Below are 20,494 nucleotides of genomic sequence, written 5' to 3'. Positions count from 1 at the left end.
TGAAAAGAGAAAATGTTAACTTTTAGAAATGGGCAGCGTTACTTCAGCATAAGCAGATGGATTACTTGAGATGTTAATCCTGCAATTCAGCTGTGTGTTACCCTGGCCATGTGCAGTGATTAATTAGTATTGGTGCATATATAGTACTGGTGATAATTTTTCGTGTAATATACATTAACTAAAATGAAGTCTTGTTTCTTTTGTAGCAACACTGTGTATAACTGAAAAAGGGATGTCATATTTTACCGCTTTCCTTTTTTCTGTGTGGCACCTTCTCTTTCTATTGCACTGAGAGATTGGGTTAGGTGATGGATAAATTCATTGTTGGTGGGTTATGGTTGCCAGGCGGTGACAGGTGGATACAAAGAGGCTGTTGGTATTGTTATCTCATACAGTATAATGATTCAATTGACATTGTTCCAACTGTTGTCAGATCATTCCAAGGCTTATACCAACAGAAAGGTACATCTGTTACCCCCCCCCCCCCCCAAGTTATCCATGTGAGAGAAGATTTTGTGTCCTGGATTGCAGAATTACGTAGGCATGAATGATGTCAGGCTGCTTGGATTCCAGCGTGGTATCTCATCTATATTCATCGAAATCTTGCTATCCCCCTAAAGGACTGAGGATGGTCCTGAGCTGCATAAAAGTTATTTATTGGCACTGCCTGCAATCAGGGGCCAGAAAGTAAGACATATTTATAGGTTTCTGCGTTATACTGATTTGAATTGATTTGCTGAAACCACTGAAACAATCTAAAAAAAATGTCTCTCGTCTAAAATGTTGAATGAAGTGATTGATGGAGGGACACATTTATAGCACAGTCTTTTGGTTTCTGGATCTTGTACAATGAGAGTAATGACTCAGGTCATCTTTGATTTTCCATTCATCTCCAAAACCCCCACACAGAATTCAAGCTGGAAGAGGCTAAAAAACAAGAGAGAATGAATAATGCTCATGTCTGATTGGAGCTCTTCTCTTGAATGAGTCAATGAGCCAATCCGAGTGGCTGGCTGATTGAAAAGGTGTTGAAGGAAGATCAATGACAGGGTGACTGCATAGCTCCTCCACAGAGATCAAGGCTGCACTTTATTGTTTAGTTTAGAGGATGTATTGTTTGGGAAATGCTGTCGTGGGCATCCTGACATGCAATAGCAGCCTGTTTGCTTGGACTGTGGTTCAAACTGAGAGAGAATGAATGGGAACGTTTTTATTCTGCTGTACAACATAATGAACACACGGAACAGTCTTTTGCTGTCGCTCCCATAAGTGCTCCCTCAATTTTTTAATCCAACCAAACCTAAGGGTGCTGTGAAGGGTGAAATAAATGTTTACATGTAAATTAATATGAATAAAAGTTACCAACCTGCTTCTTGAAATGTTGTTCAGGCATTTCTTGACCCACGTCACATAAACATTAAAGTTTGGGATGCAACTATTATTTTCTTCATCAATGGTTTCATTGTCATTGAAAGGAGCCAGCACATGCATGCAAGTGTTTTTGTTTTAACTGATATTTTTTAAAATCTGCATTTTCTCTTATTAGAAAGGATTTTGGAGCCTTATGCAATTTCTGACTGCTTGTGGCCAACCGTTTACATAAGTTTTGTACGTTCACTGCTCACTTGAAAATGAAAATGGACAGTGTGGTTTTATGTGAAGATGGCTGTGAAATACCATGCAATTATCTTGTAGCTCTGTGCGTATGGGATTTTTTGATTAAACCGTATAAGAGAGGAAGCTTAACCATAAACACATGCTGGACCCAAATGAGATTTTGACGTGTAACTGTTTCCTTTTCTTACAGGAATCTCTTGGACCGAGACACTTTCTCCAAATCCGACCCATGTAAGTCTTCCGCTTTTTACGATGCTAATTGCAGCTTAGCTTTTCCTTGCTCTTCTTTAACACCACCTCTCCTTTTGGAAAGCTTTACTTTTTTATTTTTATTTTTTTACTTTTGCTTTTGCTAAGCACTTTGATTCATTTTAGTCTGCCATTTCAAAGTAACCGCATATCATTTGCACAGTAATGTGACAACCTTTCCTTACCGAGAGCCACCGAGAGTACCTTAATGCATGCAGGGTGTAATCGCCAGCCTTTGAATACAAATGGGTATCTCTTGGGGAGACATATAGGGAACTGCCATGAAGGCATTTCTTTGATAGTCCCTCAAGGATAGAGAGGGATACACTTAACAGAATAGGGAGGAGGTTCAAGCTAAAAAAGCTAGTGAGAATATATCACACTCGATTTTGTCTTTGCCTGAAGATGAACCTTGGTCTATATGACAGGTCACGTCTTGTTCCCCAGCCTCAGCTTAATTTGAAGTCGCAAAATCCAAATAGGAAAAAGGAGGATCCCACCGTTAAGAAATTGTGTTTTGATTGCAGGGCTTGATCTGGTTTTAGTGGTTTGTTATTTGCATGCGGACATAATACCCAGAATTTGATTCAGCGCTGCACCATCAAGCTTGGCACTCCATTATACTGTCAAGGCGTGGCAGGATAATTAATGATGAATGTCAGCAAAGAGGGAACAAAACAAACACTATTTGGAGAAGCGGGATGCTTGATTAAGATTGTTAAGTGACTATGTATTCCTCTGCTCTCTCTCTCTTTCTCCCTTCGCCACCCACCTCCTCTCCTCTCAGTGGTCGTGTTGTACACACAAGGCGTGGAGTGCAAACAGTGGAGAGAGGTAAGGGATCACAGCCATGTCTCTGTCAACACAACTCAATCAGCCCGTCACCTCTAAATGACAGCCTGCTCTCTATTCACAATCCCCCTAACCCAACCCTCCCCTCCTCCGGTCTCTCAAGGTAAATGCCGTGGGGTGCCAATTTATAATTGATTGACCCTGTGAGTATCCAAGTGCTGCTCAGCACTGCGTAACCTGTGGCAGACTGACTGACAAGGTGACAGCTGATCATATCGATAAAGATTTGTGTCTGTGTCAGAGTTTCTCCCCGTTTGTAAATGCAGCAGAGCAGACGGTCCTTCTGGGATTATTATACGTCCTTGTAATCTCAACGGATGGGCATAGAGAGAAATGGCAATTTAAATCACATTTCAAAGGGGAATACCTTTTAACTCAATAAGTTGTTTTACACCTTATTCCATTTCCTAAGACCATTCTTTTCTAAGCATGCAACACTTTTCTCAAAAGCTAAGAGCCAGCCAAGTCATAAATACACAACACAATAAAACACAAAAATACATTCTGCCCAGCAGGATAAAAGCTACTTTTCACACATAAATCCTTTTCGACTGAATTGGAGTGCTCTGTTTATTGAGTTGACACCTTGATGTGACACTGTGGTGTGACACAACAGATTTAACAGTCGGGAAACACTTGGTTTTCAAGATCCAAAGATTTCAACTATAATCTGTGTCTTGGTTCCTGTTGGCTTTTATTAACATAAACCCAAATATTTTTATTTATTTAATATTCTATTGTAGGAGCAACACTAGGTTATCATCTTACTGTTACAGTTCACATTTACAGCATCCTACACATTGTTTTTATACACTGTATATCTATTTTTTGTCCAAAAATGCAAATAATAATAAAAGAAAGAAGGTAAAAATGGAATATACCTCCGTACATGAAATAAATAAATAAAATAAACAAGTCTAAAGCACTTACTAAAGCACTGCACTAACCCTTTTCGTTCGTTTTTGAAGACTTTGAAGCAGCTACAGCCAGGAGACACTTAGCAATACGGATTGAAGTGTGAAACCGAAATGTCCGTATTATGGGGGTTACTTGTGGTGCCGAACTATTTCTTGATCGAGAGCAGTATTTTCTTAGAGGAGGTTGCATGGCAATAGCTTGTGACGACGACACTCCTGATACTCAAGAGTGGTATCTATCTTCTTATCTAACTCTCGAAACATCAAACTTTTCCTTTAAGCCTCAAACAACTCCTGGAGAAGTGAAGACTTCCCAAGATCACCTCTTCCAAGGTTAAACACTTGAACAACTGTTCCTCACAAAACCTCAAGTACAACATAGGCCTACACATAGAGAGTTGCATTTAAACACAAATAAAGAATAGGTTCACAAAACAATGTTTGTTGCCTATAACTTTTAACGTCATAATTCATCTTTTAGAATTGTTTTTTCACTGAACCATTTTCTTCATTGTTTTTGTTGTGTTGCTTTTTTAGTTTAATGTATTGTAGGTCATTTCTACAGTATATCTGAATGATGATAACTTGTTACGTGTCTGTGATTGTCATTTATACTAATCTAGGCTAACTGAATAATACATTTCCCAGCAGAGCCAATTAACATGAATGATTGACTAAATTATGGATTGTTGGAAGTTTGACACATTTTATATACAGATGAGCTGAGTTGAGTGTGTCACTGCTTTACCTTAAAACTGTATTTTTGCAGTGGTGCATGTAATACATGAGCTTGGTGGCTGGCAAAACAAACCTTGGTGCTGAAAGCTGGAAAGCAGTTAGCCTAGATTAGTATGCAAATGTAGACAAGCCTCAAGTGCAGTGTTCGGCATGAAGGGCCTCCTACACCTACCACCGCTGGTTATATAGCCCCACCTTATAAACGGAGGGTGTAGTCTGAACATCTCTCCATGAAATAGATACAAACAGCTTGCTTTTGATGGCAGCAGAGTCAAGCTGTGCAGTGTTGATAAAAGCTAAGCGCCTCTTTTGCCTTTCTGTCATGTAATGCGTTTTCGTTCTCCTGAGACCTGACATGGTCTGTGACAACACCTTTCACTGTGACACCAACCGTCTTTAATCCATTTACACTTCTGTGGGACAAGCTCACCACTTGAGCTGCTCCTCTTTTAAGAACCGCATTTGAAAACAAAATGTGTATGAATAAATTGTGTTTAGATTCCAGTAGAATGACTTCATCAGCTCCTTCTGAAACTGCGTACACTTGACAGAGGTTTGTCAGCGTTGTGTTTGTATGTATATGTACATTTGTATATGTAAATATGGGTACATAATATGTATGCATGTGTATATACTGTATACTGTATGTGTAAATGTATTGTATGTAGAGTATAGCTGCAGCTCATCCTTCTGTTACCACATGACTGAAGTCTTAATCTTCAACTCCCTTGTCAATAACTGCCAGTACGTGACTGGTTTTCCTCTTCCTGCCACTTGCAGCTGACAAATAAACTTTTCAAATTCAAGCAAAGCCTTGCCTTTTGACTTCTAGTCCAACTCGTAGAAGTTAATATTTCCACAGAGATGATTTTATTGACAGCTCGACATCATTCCTCACATAATTATTTATTCTGAGTGTTACCAAAAGGGAATAATTGCACACAGTTTTATTGTTAGTGCTTTACAATCCAAGGTAGGAACAATATGTGGATTGGGAGATCTGTTAATTCCTCGGGTGGCTGTTTGCTTCACTGGTGCTGACTCTGCCTTTGTTAAGTTTGCCCTGAGAACAAATTGAATATGCTATTGGCCCACGGTTGCCACATTCATTGAAATGGGCTCCCTTTTCTCTCTCGGTGAGCTCTCACCTCACACTTTCTGATGTGGCTGGAGAACAAGAGATAGAAGAGGGCAGTGCCACTCAGTAGTTCAACTTTTATAGGCTTAGACATTAGATGGAAGGTTACACTTAGCCCACGGAGATAAATGTATTTGTGATTTTGGGCTATACAAATAAAACTGTTTTGATTTGATTTGATTTTACACTTCAGCGAACCCACTCTCTCAAACTGTCATCTATTTCAAACAATCCAGCGCCACTATTTTATACATTAGAACAGGTATCCATCCATTATAAAGCATTCTGCTGCTGTGATGTGACTGTGTAGCTCCCCAGTAAAGTCCCATGTTGAGTTTAACCCAGACTGGATTTAATCACAAAGGTGCTTGCCTGTAATTCTACTGTTTCCTCTCCTCATTAGGCCCTAACACTGCCTATTGTTAATTCACTTTTACAATTCTTATGGTAACACTTTCTGTGATTCCTCTGACTTTGAATTATTCATTTTTGGATACAATTAATGTGCATGTGCTTATGCGGGGGGGGGGGGGGGGGGGGTTGCAACACTTTCTGTGTCTGTTGATTTGATTATCAGCACATCATAAGCTCTTGCTCCAAGTACCAACTAACATTTCTTCAGTGACTGCAATGTCGGGGTCCCATTTTCTTTGTAACACCAGGGAACAGGAGATAGTTTACCATTCTATCACTTGCAACAGTTCCCCCATGGTGAGCCAAAATGTGGGAGTCAGTGTTTTTTCGGCCCATTGTTTTGAAGTGGCTCTGAGAGCAACAGTGGTATTAATGAAATGAGCATAATTGGACTCAATAAAGTGCCTTTCCTCTGGCTGGCTCATCCACAGCATGACGAGACCAGCTTCAGAAAAAGATCTTACACTGTGCAATCACTGACTTCTGTTAATCAAATCTGAGCTTATCCGAAGCCGTGAAATCAAGCGTTTGACGGGGGGTAGATAGAAGGGGGTGAGAGGGGGGGGGGGGGGGGGGTTTAATGGAGCAGAGGATATGGAGTTTCTCTGTTACTGCATGATGTGCTGTCTGCTATCACATCTTCCTCTTCTGCCTTTCTGTGCCCCGATTCTTTCCTTGTTCTAATCTAGTTTGGGAGAACAGAGGTGATAGACAACACACTAAACCCAGACTTTGTCAGAAAGTACATCCTGGACTACTTCTTTGAGGAGAAGCAGAACCTGCGCTTTGACGTGTGAGTTATTCCATTTGATCCCGTCCTCTGGGGACACGGCGGGGTGTGTTTGCGTGTGTGTTTCAGATTTCAGTTTCTCGTCTAACTTCCTTTTGCTTCCACCACAAAGCCTAACATCTTCTTGCTCATTTAATCTCCCTCCTCCCCTATCTAGCTCTTCATCCCCTCTCTCTGTCTCTCATGTCTCTCATTTTCTCTCCCTTCCTCTCCCTTTCCTCCCCTTGTCACCGGCTCGTCTCTCTCCTGAGGAATTATTCATTGGTGCAGTAATCATTTCTTGAAGCGAGATTGGTATAAGGGTGATAAATATTTCATATACAGTTTTATCCTTAATCTCCCTGCTGCTAAGCAGAGCAATGTCTGAAACCATGTCCCATAAAACTCACAAAGACCCCTGTCCGCCCATTTCACATATAGCTGTCTTCCTTCTTTTGAAAAGGCCAGACTAGTGAGAGGGTCATGAAGGTGCGGTTTCATTTTTTGAGATCACAGAGAACGGACTCAATACCATTTTCTCCAGTCTAGAAAAGATATGCTTCTAAACCCCCCCCCCCCTTCTTCCTCCTTTGAAGCGTGACATTCCCAGTGGACTATCCAGGACAGGGCTGCAGGTCTCTGAGGATTTTTAGACACTTAATGAATTCATTTGGCCTGTTATCATGATATGACTCTAGAGCAGGAAAGGAGGGAGTGCATCCCCTCACAATTAGTCTTACTCATTTACATCTCTTGATCACTGAGGGGGGAGCAGGGGCATGCTGAGGTTTAATTAATTTTACTTTAAGTTTGACTGGCAGACACCAGAAACTTTCTCTGCATTGGTAGATCATTTCTAATACCATCCCCCAGGCAGAGTACAGAAATAATATTAATAAACTACACAATAAGTTACTTAATTAACTGTCACGTTATTGTTTCGATTTTTCTTCTAATTGCCCTTCCCTTTTGCTTCCTCAGTGACCCAGGTGTGTGATTGACAGGTTGAAAATACCCACACTGCAGCCCGTATTCTTTTATGAGAGTCTGTGGTAATTTAAAGGTCTTACGATGTTCTTTCCAACTCTTTGCCCTTGTGATTTGTGGTCTCTTTTCAGATATGATGTTGATTCTAAAAGTCCGGATCTGACAAAGCATGTAAGCGGAAAACTTTTCTTAAATTTTTTATGTGGATCTGAAGTTCGACTTCTGAATTGTTGTCAGTGCATCCAGTAATAAGGTCTTATGCAAACCAAAGTTTATGGCATCTAAACGCTCAAATATATTGGAATAATGATATATGAATTGTGCTCCATATGTAAATATATACAGTTTATACAGTATATATATTTGTTTTAATTGTTTTAATTATAAAAAAATATTTTAATACCTATAATTAGGTATGTTATTCCTCCTGAGCTATAATGACCAAACTTTCATTTGCTGTCATACCCTCATTACTTAAAAAAAGAAAGAAAGAGAAATGAAGCATTAAAAAAAAAAAGCGTCTCAACATATTTCACTGTGTGCTCTGTAATGTTGTTTGAAATTAGGATTTTCCTTACCAAGACAGCATACAGTTTTCAAAACAGTAAATGGCAGTTTCGTCTAACAGGAGCAGCACTCTATTGTAGAACATCTCATTGAGGTGAGAGTATGTTAGCGTCATAATTTATGCTTAAAGCTTTGATAAATAAACTCACTCTCATACTACATAGGCACGCAAAGAATATATTTGCAGCATTTGGTTTGCATACCACCAACATTTTCATTGCAAGTTTTACTGCTGTCACTGTGATGATTTTATTGTTGTGGTTTTGCACCTTGTTGCATGCTCTGGAAACTTACTCTCTGTCACTCTCTGCCCATACTATTATGCCTGCTCTGCTCCTTCACATACCTTCCTTTGCTCTTCTTTTTCACTCTTGGTTGATGACAGTCTTGGTATTTGAGTGGTGTGCCTTCTGTCTGTTCCATGATATGCTCTGTTGTGTCACTGCTGCTGCCTGGTGTCTCTCTCTTCCTCCTCCTTCTCCACCCTGGAAGCCAACCGACTTTAACGTACGTGTCTGCCTCAGATGTCCTCATTTATAAAGCGTACAATGCTTATAACGATGCTTAACTCCTCACCGACTCTCCTTCTTACACCCCCCACCCCCCGAATGCCCCAATCCTTTGCTCCATCCTACGTCTCTCTACATTCCTCTTTATGCACTCTCCCATGGCAGGACTTCCTGGGACAGGTCTTCTGTACACTGGGAGAGATTGTGGGCTCCCCTGCCAGTCGCCTGGAGAAACCCCTAGGGTGAGTGCTACAGTTTTTTGCTGTGTTCTCTCATGTGTCAATAATAAGAGCCACTCAGAGCTAAGAGGAGTATTTTATCATCTCCAGCAGACAAATAGCACAATTTTAGCTTTGCAAACACAGATATTATCAGATAATGAAAGCTCAGTGCCACTCTCAGCCTGTTCAAATGTCACATGTTTCTGCTGCTGCATTCCACACATTCCCACAAAGATGAGGCGGTGATGAATATGTCTGCCTACCAGAGCCATCTGTATCGTACATTACCCTGCAAGATTAGACTGGTGTGCGCGGATGGGAACGGGTAATTGAACACGACCGGGGGCTTCCTCAATGCAATTACTGTCATTAGGGAGGCGATCTAGCATAGAGAGTGGATTGAAGCCAGCATGGGACACATGGCACTATCAACTCCGCCTCAACTTAAATTGGGAAATATGAAGCCCCGAAGCTGTTGGCACCCACAGACTTGAGCACGGCTCTTTGAGTAATGTGTGTCTTTTTGCGAGTGAGAAAGAGGCTCTGACAATGTACGAAGCTTGTGCTTGTGTGTGAGACTGTGAAGTGCAGTATGTGTGTGTGTGTGTGTGTGTGTGTGTGTGTGTGTGTGTGTGTGTGTGTGTGTGTGTGTGTGTGTGTGTGTGCCTCTATGTGAAGTATAAGGAGATGCTGGCCCCAGCTGCAGGGGGTTTGTGTGAACAAGAGGGCTTTGGTGTTGACCATGAACTCTGTGCCAGCGACTGGCTGCGGTGGATTACGGAGCTCGGTGCCCTTCAGTGCTGAATAAGAGGATGAGCTGAATCAAGAGGCGGTGTTGGGCAGAATGCTGTAAACTAGGCTTCACAGCCCACATCAGAGAGAGGCTGAAAAGCCCCCCAGACATGATGGACCAACGTATTGATCCTGCAGCTCCAGCAGGGCACCTTGATGTCCTCTGAGACTCTGCGCTGATATAACACCCAATTAAGCTGTGGCAGAGATTGTGATGATATGGTTGTCGTTGCACATCACAATTTGCTAACTGATGAAATGAGCCCTCATGAAAACATTAACTAACACATGAGAAGTACAAGTCCCTTTTGATTCTCTTTTCCTCATGACATTCATTTAAGGCTACAGTTTTATTCTGACCCGACCTCATTGAATAGCTAACCAGTATCCATAGGTAATGGAGTTTTTCTTTGCTGCTTTGATAGACCATGGCTCAGGAGTTATTTAATGGCTATGTGCTCCATTTCCTTGTCACGCATCCTGACAGCGACAGTGCCTTTCTGGCCTGGGGCTCTGAGCAACAGCTCCTGCAGAGCCTGAGGAAATCTGTTAGCCCTTAAACGAGCCCTCCCAAGGCACACTGCATCCAATGACCTGCTTAAGAAGCACATCAGCACCCCTTTTCCTATTTCCCACACTTCATCCCTCATTTATTCTCCCTCCTTCTATTCACCGGATTTTTTCCCTGCCTTACCTCCTTTCCCCACATTGTGTTTTTGTATTTCTTTGTGTTCCCCCTTACATACCTTTCTATCCTGTTCTGTCTAACCATAGCCACTACCTAAAGAAACAACCCAGTCATCACTCTAACCTTTCCCCTAAAAAAAAATCAGGACACTACTGGGACACATATGAAGACAGAGAGGAATGACATGGCAACAAAGGTCCCCAGATGGAATATGGTACATGCCTTAACCATTAGGCTACAAGGATGCCCCAAGTATGAAGTTCTTATTTGGCACATAAATCATAAGGAGTTGGTTAGAGTGGTTGGCTGGGCTTGCTAGGCACAGAACATTGACACCAGAGACCAAAGGTCATGTCCTCCACAAGTTAAGAAGATCACAGTTTAGGATCTCCTTTCAAGTCAGTGCTGACTTTTTCAATACCTAACCAAGATCATGATCTTTAACTAACTTTAACGTTATACTTTGCCTAAACTTAACCACATTTTTCAAATCGTGCATCAGTTATTTGAAGCTAAAATAATGTTTTGCAGATATGTTCCATACGTAAATTGTATTCATTGATTAACAAAACACATTCCGGTGGCATTGCATTGCAACGTAGCCTTAAAATGAATGGGATAAATTATTTATCAAGTTGTAGGGTCCTTTACCCCCCACTGTGTCACACACACACACACACACACACACACACACACACACACACACACACACACACACACACACACACACACACACACACACACACACACACACACACACACACACACACACACACACTCTCTCTCTCTCGCTCTCTTTCTCATTTGTGTAAGCAGAAACATAAACTGCTATTCATGCTTGGCTATTCAATAATTTATCTCAGTCATTTCTAAATTTGAATGTGCTGTGGGGACATAATGGCTAATGTAATTGTCTTGCAGTCCCTTCAGAGCATATTTCCACAAGCACATTTTCCTTGGGGGGAACTAACAGGTCAGACGAGATGTATGGCTTTTCCCACATGCCTTTATTACTGTAAGATAGAAAATGTATACCAGTGGAACAAATATGAGCCATGTTAGGACCGAAATGACACATTGGAACAAATTAGTTGTCTTTAATTTCGTCTTTAATGAAAGGCATCTATCAAAGTTATTGGTAGCTGAGGAAATGCAAAAATAAATGAATGATGCATGTGAAAGGCATTTTTTTCTGAATAACATGTTTACTATGATGCAGCTCCCACATGTTTTTAGCCTGTGGGAATAAATTATAGCTTGTGTGTATAGGTAACATAATACAAATGGCAGTAACCTTTTCTGTTGGTACGGTGGTAAATTATACCAACACATGAATGCAGCACTACATTTGCATGCTAACCCCATTAGCCTACTGTGGCTGTGCCCTCCTCTTATATGCTTGAAGCTGGAAATGAACCGTAAGCAAAACCACAACAACTTGTCGTGGGTGTGCTGGCAGAACTTATGGGAGCCAAGGGAGGAAAGACATTTGTAGAAACACAGGGAAAAAAAATATTTTAAATAAACCATAAACCAAAGGCACATTTGAACTGTAGCCCACCTGTTTGGACCAAATACAATCCAAAGAAATAATATTGTCCCTACAATAGTTCCTAAAGAACCAAGGTGGAAGTGTAGGAAAATATAGATAGAATTACATAAATACAAGGTACAGTAAGCAGGTTCAAGTGCACTTCATGTGTTTTTTCCATTTTTGTCCACGTAGGTGGTTAGCGACCATCTGCAGTTGCACTAAGGACATACAGTATCTAAAGCTCTACTCAAGTTGATGGGGATGTTTGTGATTAAGTCTATACATGACAATAACTACAAATGACTGTTTACCTATTTATATGAAGATGTTTTGAAGTTATAGTTAAATGCATGCTCTGCTATTATGTATCCGGATGTGGATGGATGTCCATGGTTAACTGGTTAACCGTTAACCGTTAAGAAGATCTTTAACCGGTTAATACTAAAGATTAAACGGTTAAAAAAAATTAAATCATCTTAATTTCTCTGAAATCCGGACTGTTATTTTGATATCACTAAACCGGATGTAAGAATGCCAACTGTCGGTAAAGAAATAACAGAGTCGTGTAGGCTGCTCTCAACTTTATAATAGGTCCATGGTACGCTCCCAGAAAGATAGCCAGTCACAACTTATGGTCACAACACTCCCCTGCAATGTGTTTGTATAATTTAATTATCAGCGTGGGCTCCCGCTAGCTTAACATAGCGCTAGCATTAGCCTTCTTGAGGTGGATGCTGTTCTCACCGTCTCAGTGAGTGTGAGAGAGTGACAGACAGGCAGTGAGTGCCCCTGCACCACAGACACAGAGAGGTCTGCCATGCTTGTGTGCGAGGATCAATAGCGAAAATCCGTCATAAACAAAAGCGTAAAGTACCGTTATGCAGTACTGATAACGTTGGAGCTTAATCAGCTTATCAATACTACGGCCTTTCAAAATGTTGCCCCGTGCTCAGGACTACTTAGCACCGGGTTTCGGTAGGCTACCCATCCCCTAAGCCTGTGTGTGTGTGTGTAAATGTCCCTTTTCAGTCACTTATTTCACTTTATGCTCCTACATTCGCATACTAGACCTCTTCTCACAACAGACAAGGTGCCGTGTGAATGTCAAAATGTAGGCATTTAAATTGGCTATTGGTCCCTGAATTGTTTTTAAATTAATATGCAGGTCCTTGGAACAAAAAAAGGTCGGGAGCCCTGCTATAATGTTTCATGTATTTCACTATTTAGGCTACATTAAATCTTAACGGTTAACCGGTTAATAACCGTTCATTCTTGTGGTTAACCGGTTAAAGAAAAAATTCTAAATGTAGAATTTTTTATGTTATATTGATTCCCTGCCATTGGTTCTGTGACAATCTCATTACTATATTTTCTTTAAGCCTTCAGTACAAAACAGATAAAAATAACCCAATACATAAGTAATCATATACTTGAATAACAACAACTTATAACACCATGGGTAAAATGCTATAGAAGCCTACCTGCGGGGAATAAGCAGCAACATCAAACAACCCATTTACATAAAGTGCTTTTATATCGCATACACGTGCATAATAAACATAATAAAAATAGCTGCCATAATGTACAGTTGTTAAACAAAGGAAATTTAGAGAATTCAGGAGGCGGACAGCTTCACAATATCTGTTATTCTGGAATCTAAAAGTGTTGGTCCTAATGCTCTAAGTCAGGGGTTTTCAAAGTGTGAGAGAGTGAGCCCCCCTTTTCATTATTTTACACATTTTAAACAACTGTGTTCCTATTTTACACATTTTAAACATATTTTTGAAACATTCTAAACATCTTTGTGCATTTTTAAACACATTTCTTTAAACATTTTAACATCTTTATCGAAGTATGTTTTTGTTTTGCTTTTTTAAAATACATTTGAACATCTTAATCCAGTAGTTTAATCCTGCTTCCTTTAAGCATGGATAGTAGTGACAGAGTGTGCAATGGAGTGAGAGAGATAGGCAGAAAGACTTGCCCAAATTATTGACTATTGCTAAATGTCATTCACCCAAGTCGCTAGTCACGAAATACATCAAGATTAAAATACATCAAGCATAGAATACACATAAAAAAAGTGAAATAAAATTGCAGTGTGTGACATCATATCAACATTTTATCTGCACTCATCTGAGGATCCTTTCTGCTCCTTTTATAATTAAGTTTTAGACTTAAGAATGAAATACAACAACACCGGTGCAACTTGACACAACAGCAATTCAATTAACACTACTGTTCATCTGTGAAATTTAAAATGTTTGATATTTGTTGAGACTGAGTCAGAGGTGGTGATGCAACTCTGTGGTTATTCTTTGAGCAACAGCTTCTGGTGTAATGTTGGATTGCATGTTGAAAGATGGTTTTGCATAATTTCACATACAAAATTCAGCTGCAATATGCCGTTCTCATCCATGGCTGGGTATTTTGGTGAAAATAACACAAATTAATGGAAGATAATCAAATACTAAGTCTTGCTCCTGGAAATAATAGTAACTTTGTTACTTACTGGTTACTTATTGGGAGAAAGCTAGTTAGTCTAACATGCTAATGTATAAGGCTTGCAATAGAGCAAACAAACACATTTTTTCTCCATTGCTTTATCTTTTGCGCTTGTGTTTTTGGCCTTGAAAAACCTTAAATTAAAGACAGCCCCATTAAAAGTTTCTTGATTCATGAATATTGTATAAGAAGGTAAGATACACCTATGCAATGCAATGCATATCAGTGTACTGTGTTTAGCTGCAGAGCTGTTAGAGTTATCAGAAGTTTACCCAGATAAAACTAAAGCAGAGGGCATCACTCGTCTCATCCCAACTTCAGAGACTCACAATTCTTTTAAAGTTGTTGGTTAAAGTAGTCGACTGACTCGGGGCTACACATGACAGTTCCTCCTCTGAGATGAAAATATATTTCGTTTTTTTGCCGCAGATTTAAATCATGAGTGGGAGTTCGAGAAGTTCATTTTTGGGTAAAACTGAAAGTTCTTAAACACAGTATACCTCATACTGCAGCCGGTGTTTGTTTGCCCGTTTGGCCCCCTGTTTGTCTCACATGGGAGGTGCAGTGTTTTAGATGGCTTTCAGTAAACAGCAACCTCTGCCTCAGGACATCACACACAATTAGAGCATTCTGCTGCCTCGCTGAATACCAATTGGAGCTCCAAAGTTGCACACTAACAAGGGTCCGTCTTTAATAATGTGTATTCTTGCTTAGGTGTGGAAAACCCCAACCATGCTGATTATACAAGAACACGTTCTGTCCAGTGAAACAGGGATTTATAAAGTACCATTTTGTATTCATAAAAGATTTGCATTGCTCTTGCAGCTAATAGTTTTTTTCCTTTATCAAGTTAAATAGCTATTTTAATGTTTCTTAACGTTAAAGAGGACCTATTATACTTTTTAAACTTTTATGACATATAAACGTTGTTATAATGATTTATAGTCATGTTTAACCATACTAAAGTGTCCAGTAATGACTTACATGCATTAAGATGTATTCCCTGCTTACCGTCTGGGGTGGCTGTGCAGAGTGCTAAACACTAGGGCAGCCGGTCGCGATTCACTTGTTGCAATTTCTGGGATTCGTTACGTAGAGAATCAGGATTTTTCCATGTATTGTGATGCTACAACGTGTTCAGGCACGCTCCAGCCATGCCCCCACCTGCCTGATCAAATCTGCCCGCGCGCCGCTGAAAGTGTTTCGGAAGGAAGGTAACCAATCACAACGGAGTGGGGTTTGCAGGAGGGGGGCAAGGGGGCGGAGAAGCACAAAGCGAAGTGTGGACAGTGAATGCTGAATGCGCCCAGATGAGAGGAAGAGCTTCCCGAAAATCTACATGTTTTTTTGTACTGTGATTCGTGTCAGGTTGCTCTATAGGAGTCATTAATGAGAAATTAAGACCAGAAAAGTAGTATAATAGGAGATCTTTAAGGGTCTTTCTTTTTCTAGGTCTATTGACAATAGATTTTTGTATTCACACTAATAATGGAGACCTTGGGCATGGGCAGCGGAGGTTTTTACTCTGTGATAAGCTTGGCTGATTTGTTTTTGCTCTCTTAGCAGACGTTGTTCATTTCTATCATGGCCACACGCTTTCATTTGCTGGAAAGGTGAAGGGGCACAAGGCTTCTGAACGAGCACTCTGCTGCCTCAGTTGAGCACTCCCATGTCGTTAATCTATTCAGCGGCTGAAAAACAGTCTGTCGGCACGCAGATTGCAATCTGGCCTGCAGTAACCACCGCAGAGGAGGTCAGGGCGACCCACTGTGACGTGATATGAAACCTATTACTTGCCGCTCGGCACCAGGTGAGGCGGCTAAAGGTGCAATGGCCTCCTGCTAAAGGAGAGGAGAAGCAGCTGTGATTATATGTCACACACCCACAGCGGGAAAGTGGGGTAAAGTTAGATTCACAACATCCTATGTGGAATAACAAAGAGACTTGAGCTTCTCTTTTGGCCTCTAATAGGAAGGGATGTTCTATTCTTGCCGGGAGTGGAATTCAAATGGGCTTGTCGTGTTCTCCTGAGAAGGGGTTTTCTTGTCGGCAGGAGAGAACCAACGAATAGAAATTAAGTCGCCTGCGTGACTTTGAGTAGTTTTTGCCTGTGGACAGAGAAAGTTTATTTCTGATTGACAGCTTTTTCTAGTCCTCTCTTTCTTTGTCAAAACAAACAATTTGTCGCTTGCAGGTGCTTGATGAATGCCTCATTTACAACAAATCAAAAAGTTGTTACAGTGATTAAAGCCTGAGCCATAATTTATGTAATCAAAATGTCAACAACAGTTTCATAACATCACTGTAGCCACACGCTACATGGAATACATTTTAAAATGTAATCCTGTATTATATCTGTTCATAATTAGCAGGTAAATGAGAGCAAAGGAAAAAAAAATCCCATAAATAACAGGATTATTTCAGTTCACTGAGGTTGTGATAATGGTCATGATGTTTCAGTGGGAGACCTGAGGTATCCATTGAATAGCACACAGTAGGTAGCTCAACATGTCTCCATTAGACGGGAAAGAAAGAGGACAATCTGTTGGTTGGTGGACAATGTGGTTTCATTCACTCTAGTAAATGAACACATTCTTTACTCTTGCTTGCTTTGTATAGCCGGCATGTGACATTTTCTACACCACATTTATTTGCCCTATTCACTTGCTTTATGCCTATTCCAATAAGGTTTTAGAGAATGTAGCCCAGGTTGCTACCTGCTCCTCCCGCAGCACCATTAGGAAGCAGGGGCATTTTTCCCTCTAAGAACTACACTAAGGTATTCTAGTATCCTTTTTGAATTAGCTGGTGTACTCTTCATGCTTAAAATGAATCCTTCTGAGGTGAAGGATTATGGATGCCTATCGGTGTATGAAGATCAAGAGGATTATGAGCATAATCCCATTTGAACCTACATAGAGTTTTGTCATCCATGTCTAAATCCGTTCAACTATGAACTGCCCAATGTCCCAAACGTTTACAGTGGCACAAAGCCAGATTATCTGTCTATCCTCCATCTCTGTTGGTCTTTCATTCAACTCGTTCATTTGCCCCTTTTAATGGGAATAACCAACCTGGCCAAACAGAAATCGATCTAATATGCTGTCAAAAAGGTCAAATTTCTTGTCTTATTGCACTCCACCTTCCCAGGTTATATTTTTTAATTTGCTTTTCTCCAGGTGTGAAATTGCAAAGTGAAAATCTTCTTTGCATGATAATACTGCAGTCATTTTGACTTATATGTAGACCCACCCTGCAACAGCTGCAGTGTGGACAAATAAATCTTCTTTTTGGTCCCACCCCCCACTCTCATATGCGTGACACGTTGCAGCGTTGTTAAATATCAAGACCATTCTTCATCCTAATGACCTAATGTGAACGGCATCAACAATTGCTTCCTTCTCTCTCTTCGGACTTTAATCTCACAACCCTCCACGCACCCCCCCCCCCCCCCCCCCCCATACGCAATGATAGGAAATGGAGAATACAGGCATTCCGAATCCCCATTTTGCGATAGCAACTGCCTCAACATTGGGAAATGAATGATAGAGGCCATACATCGAAATCGTGCATATATTATCCATATTGTGATATGTCATGCAAAATGATCTTTGACGCTTGCTATCTGGAGAAATAAATGACGCAAATGTGCTCTACCTTGGAAAAGAGAGCAACCCGTTTTTCTCATTGATATTCTTCTGCAGAACGGCGGGATCAGAAACTTTGGACGAGTAATGGAAGTGATGTTGAAATATGCTGCTTGATCTCCCTCCACTCAGTTGATCAAACAGGTGATCTGTCAAAACATCCGTGTCTGTCTCTTTGTTTTCAGTTGTGAACTGAGAGTACGGCATCACTCCCCCCTTCTTTTTTTCTTTCTGGTTAAAGAAAGCCTTTCTCCTACAAGGTCTCTGTTTCATTTCTGTCTCGACTTGTTTGTTTTTCTACATGAAGCTTTGTTTGATCCTCTGGGTCTCTGTTGAGGAGGAGGAACAGCAGAGGAGGTAACCCCACTGATATGATGCTAATCTGAATGTAAATATGAGGCCCATTGAGGGTTTCAGGCCACACCAATAAAAGGAAAGGCCTGGCTTTGGATTGGTCAGGACCATATGGCACAGTGTCTGTTGTGTGCCGAGGGAAACCTGAAAGTGGGTGTACATGAACTATGGAGAATTTGTGCTTGGTGTTATATATCATAGCTACTTAGCTTTTGGTTGGTGCAGTCATTTCTCGCCTGCATTGGTGAGTTGCTGGAATCCTTAATGCCTTTATTATATCACATTAATCATCCAGAAGCAGAGGATGATACCAGGCTTGCATCAGATTTCCCCGAACAAGACCACCTCATCAAAACTCTATTCAACTGTCTACACTTCACTTACTCAATTCGGATATCATTATTGCCTCTGCGAAGTGGTCTGCTTTTTTTTTTTGTTATTGCTCCTTTTAATTGTAAGTTGCATTAAATCTTAAATGAATCAAGGAATAAAATATTCAGCGCTCACATTTCAATTCCTTAAATAAACCTACGGATGTTAATACATTCAGTGATTCAGCCTGAACAACCATACAGCTTTTAATTGGAATTTTCTTCCATTCAACATTGTGCATAGGCACCAGTTAAGATCCAAAGCAGTGAAAGTTGTTGGGCAGTTGTTTCACGCACATCATGCAGAGAAACCTAATCTATGTTTGATTTACTGTAAGAAACACCAGCTCAGTCAATTGTAGATGGACACATTAAAATGAAAACCCTGTAATGTAACACTGGCACAAAATGACCGTTTTGAATGAAATGTACACTATACCAATGCTTGTTCTATACTCTCACAGCCTTTGCAATTTTGAGAAGGGCAATCTGCCATTGTTGACATTTTGGCTTAGGGTGGCTATCAAAGAAAGTTCTTGTTATATTAAATATGTCAAACTTAATTTTGCACTCTGCTTTTGTTTCTTTCCTGGGTTTTAAACCTTTCCCCAGAAAAGTGGTATTTACTTTTATCATTACTGAATTTACCTGATTGCACTCACCTGTTCACATATTGCAATCATTTGCTGAAAATGGCTGCCTTCTTTGACATTAATTCACATATGTATATGGCAAGGTACTTGTGCTGCACAGACTGTTTGGTAAACAGTGTTTTCCTGGTTCATAATTGAACAGTGTTTGTGGATTTTGTCTGCAGAGGAAAGAGGAGTTCCTTTTAAAATCACCCGCTCACCTCTGACCCTGCCCCCTCTCTTGTTAAGTGATGTGATTTAAAATCAATTATAGAAGGGAAGAGAGTTAGAGCACGGCAAACGTTTATGGAAATGCATCCAAGGATTAATTTTCTTAATATGAATATCCATTGAAAATGTACTGAGGCAGGGATTGCCTGAGCTTACTGTATATATGTGCCACGGTCAAGCCTGTGAAACTGATAATGATAAAGTGTATGGTATCATTTGATTGCACATCCTTGGATGCCCGATGACAGAAATACAAAGAGGCATCATAGCGACAAATTATTTGACACTTTGATGATGTAAAGAGAGACTAAAACCACATTCTGCACATAGATTGTGCTGAGCTGGATGATGTGATCTTAAACATTCACGCTGTTGCTGTGTTTTGACGACACAAGTTGGTTGGTGGGGGATTGTCTCACCGTTTAACATCACAAACTCCCCTGACAGCGTTGTAGTCGAAGAATTCAAATGTTTGAGCAGCAGCAGCAGAATCAGTGGAGACAAACACGACAGATGTTTACATGACCGACTGATTAAAGCCCGTCAGTTCCTCACGGCACATAGTACGGTAGCGCATTGCACAGAATTTCATCATCAAAGCGTTTTCCCACACAGTGAATGAGTGCTGAGTGAATGAGGCCTCGTGATGCTGGACAGTTCATATCACCAGCAGTCCCATGTCAATACAGAAGCTGTTATAGAACTTGCAGCAAGAAAAACGCTCAGTTCGGGCAATAAAAGCGAGATCATGTGCCACGGATA

General features: G+C 40.6%; 1 protein-coding gene across 1 annotated transcript in view; it reads left to right on the top strand.

Annotated features, from left to right (window-relative positions):
- The window catches only part of cpne5a (copine Va), a gene marked incomplete at its 3' end in the record, with an annotated part of 61,976 nt that overhangs the window by 7,502 nt on the left and 33,980 nt on the right, over positions 1-20,494 (top strand). The window contains exons 2-7 of the mRNA XM_080030322.1: positions 1,808-1,848; positions 2,654-2,700; positions 6,615-6,718; positions 7,813-7,852; positions 8,741-8,755; positions 8,923-8,999. Of these exons, the coding sequence (XP_079886448.1) occupies positions 1,808-1,848; positions 2,654-2,700; positions 6,615-6,718; positions 7,813-7,852; positions 8,741-8,755; positions 8,923-8,999 (324 nt within the window). The remainder of the gene's footprint in view (positions 1-1,807; positions 1,849-2,653; positions 2,701-6,614; positions 6,719-7,812; positions 7,853-8,740; positions 8,756-8,922; positions 9,000-20,494) is intronic.

This window comes from Ammodytes marinus (genome assembly GCF_949987685.1).
Source record: "Ammodytes marinus genome assembly, chromosome: 7".
NCBI lineage: Eukaryota > Metazoa > Chordata > Actinopteri > Uranoscopiformes > Ammodytidae > Ammodytes > Ammodytes marinus.
This window is presented reverse-complemented; position numbering and strand designations above follow the sequence as displayed.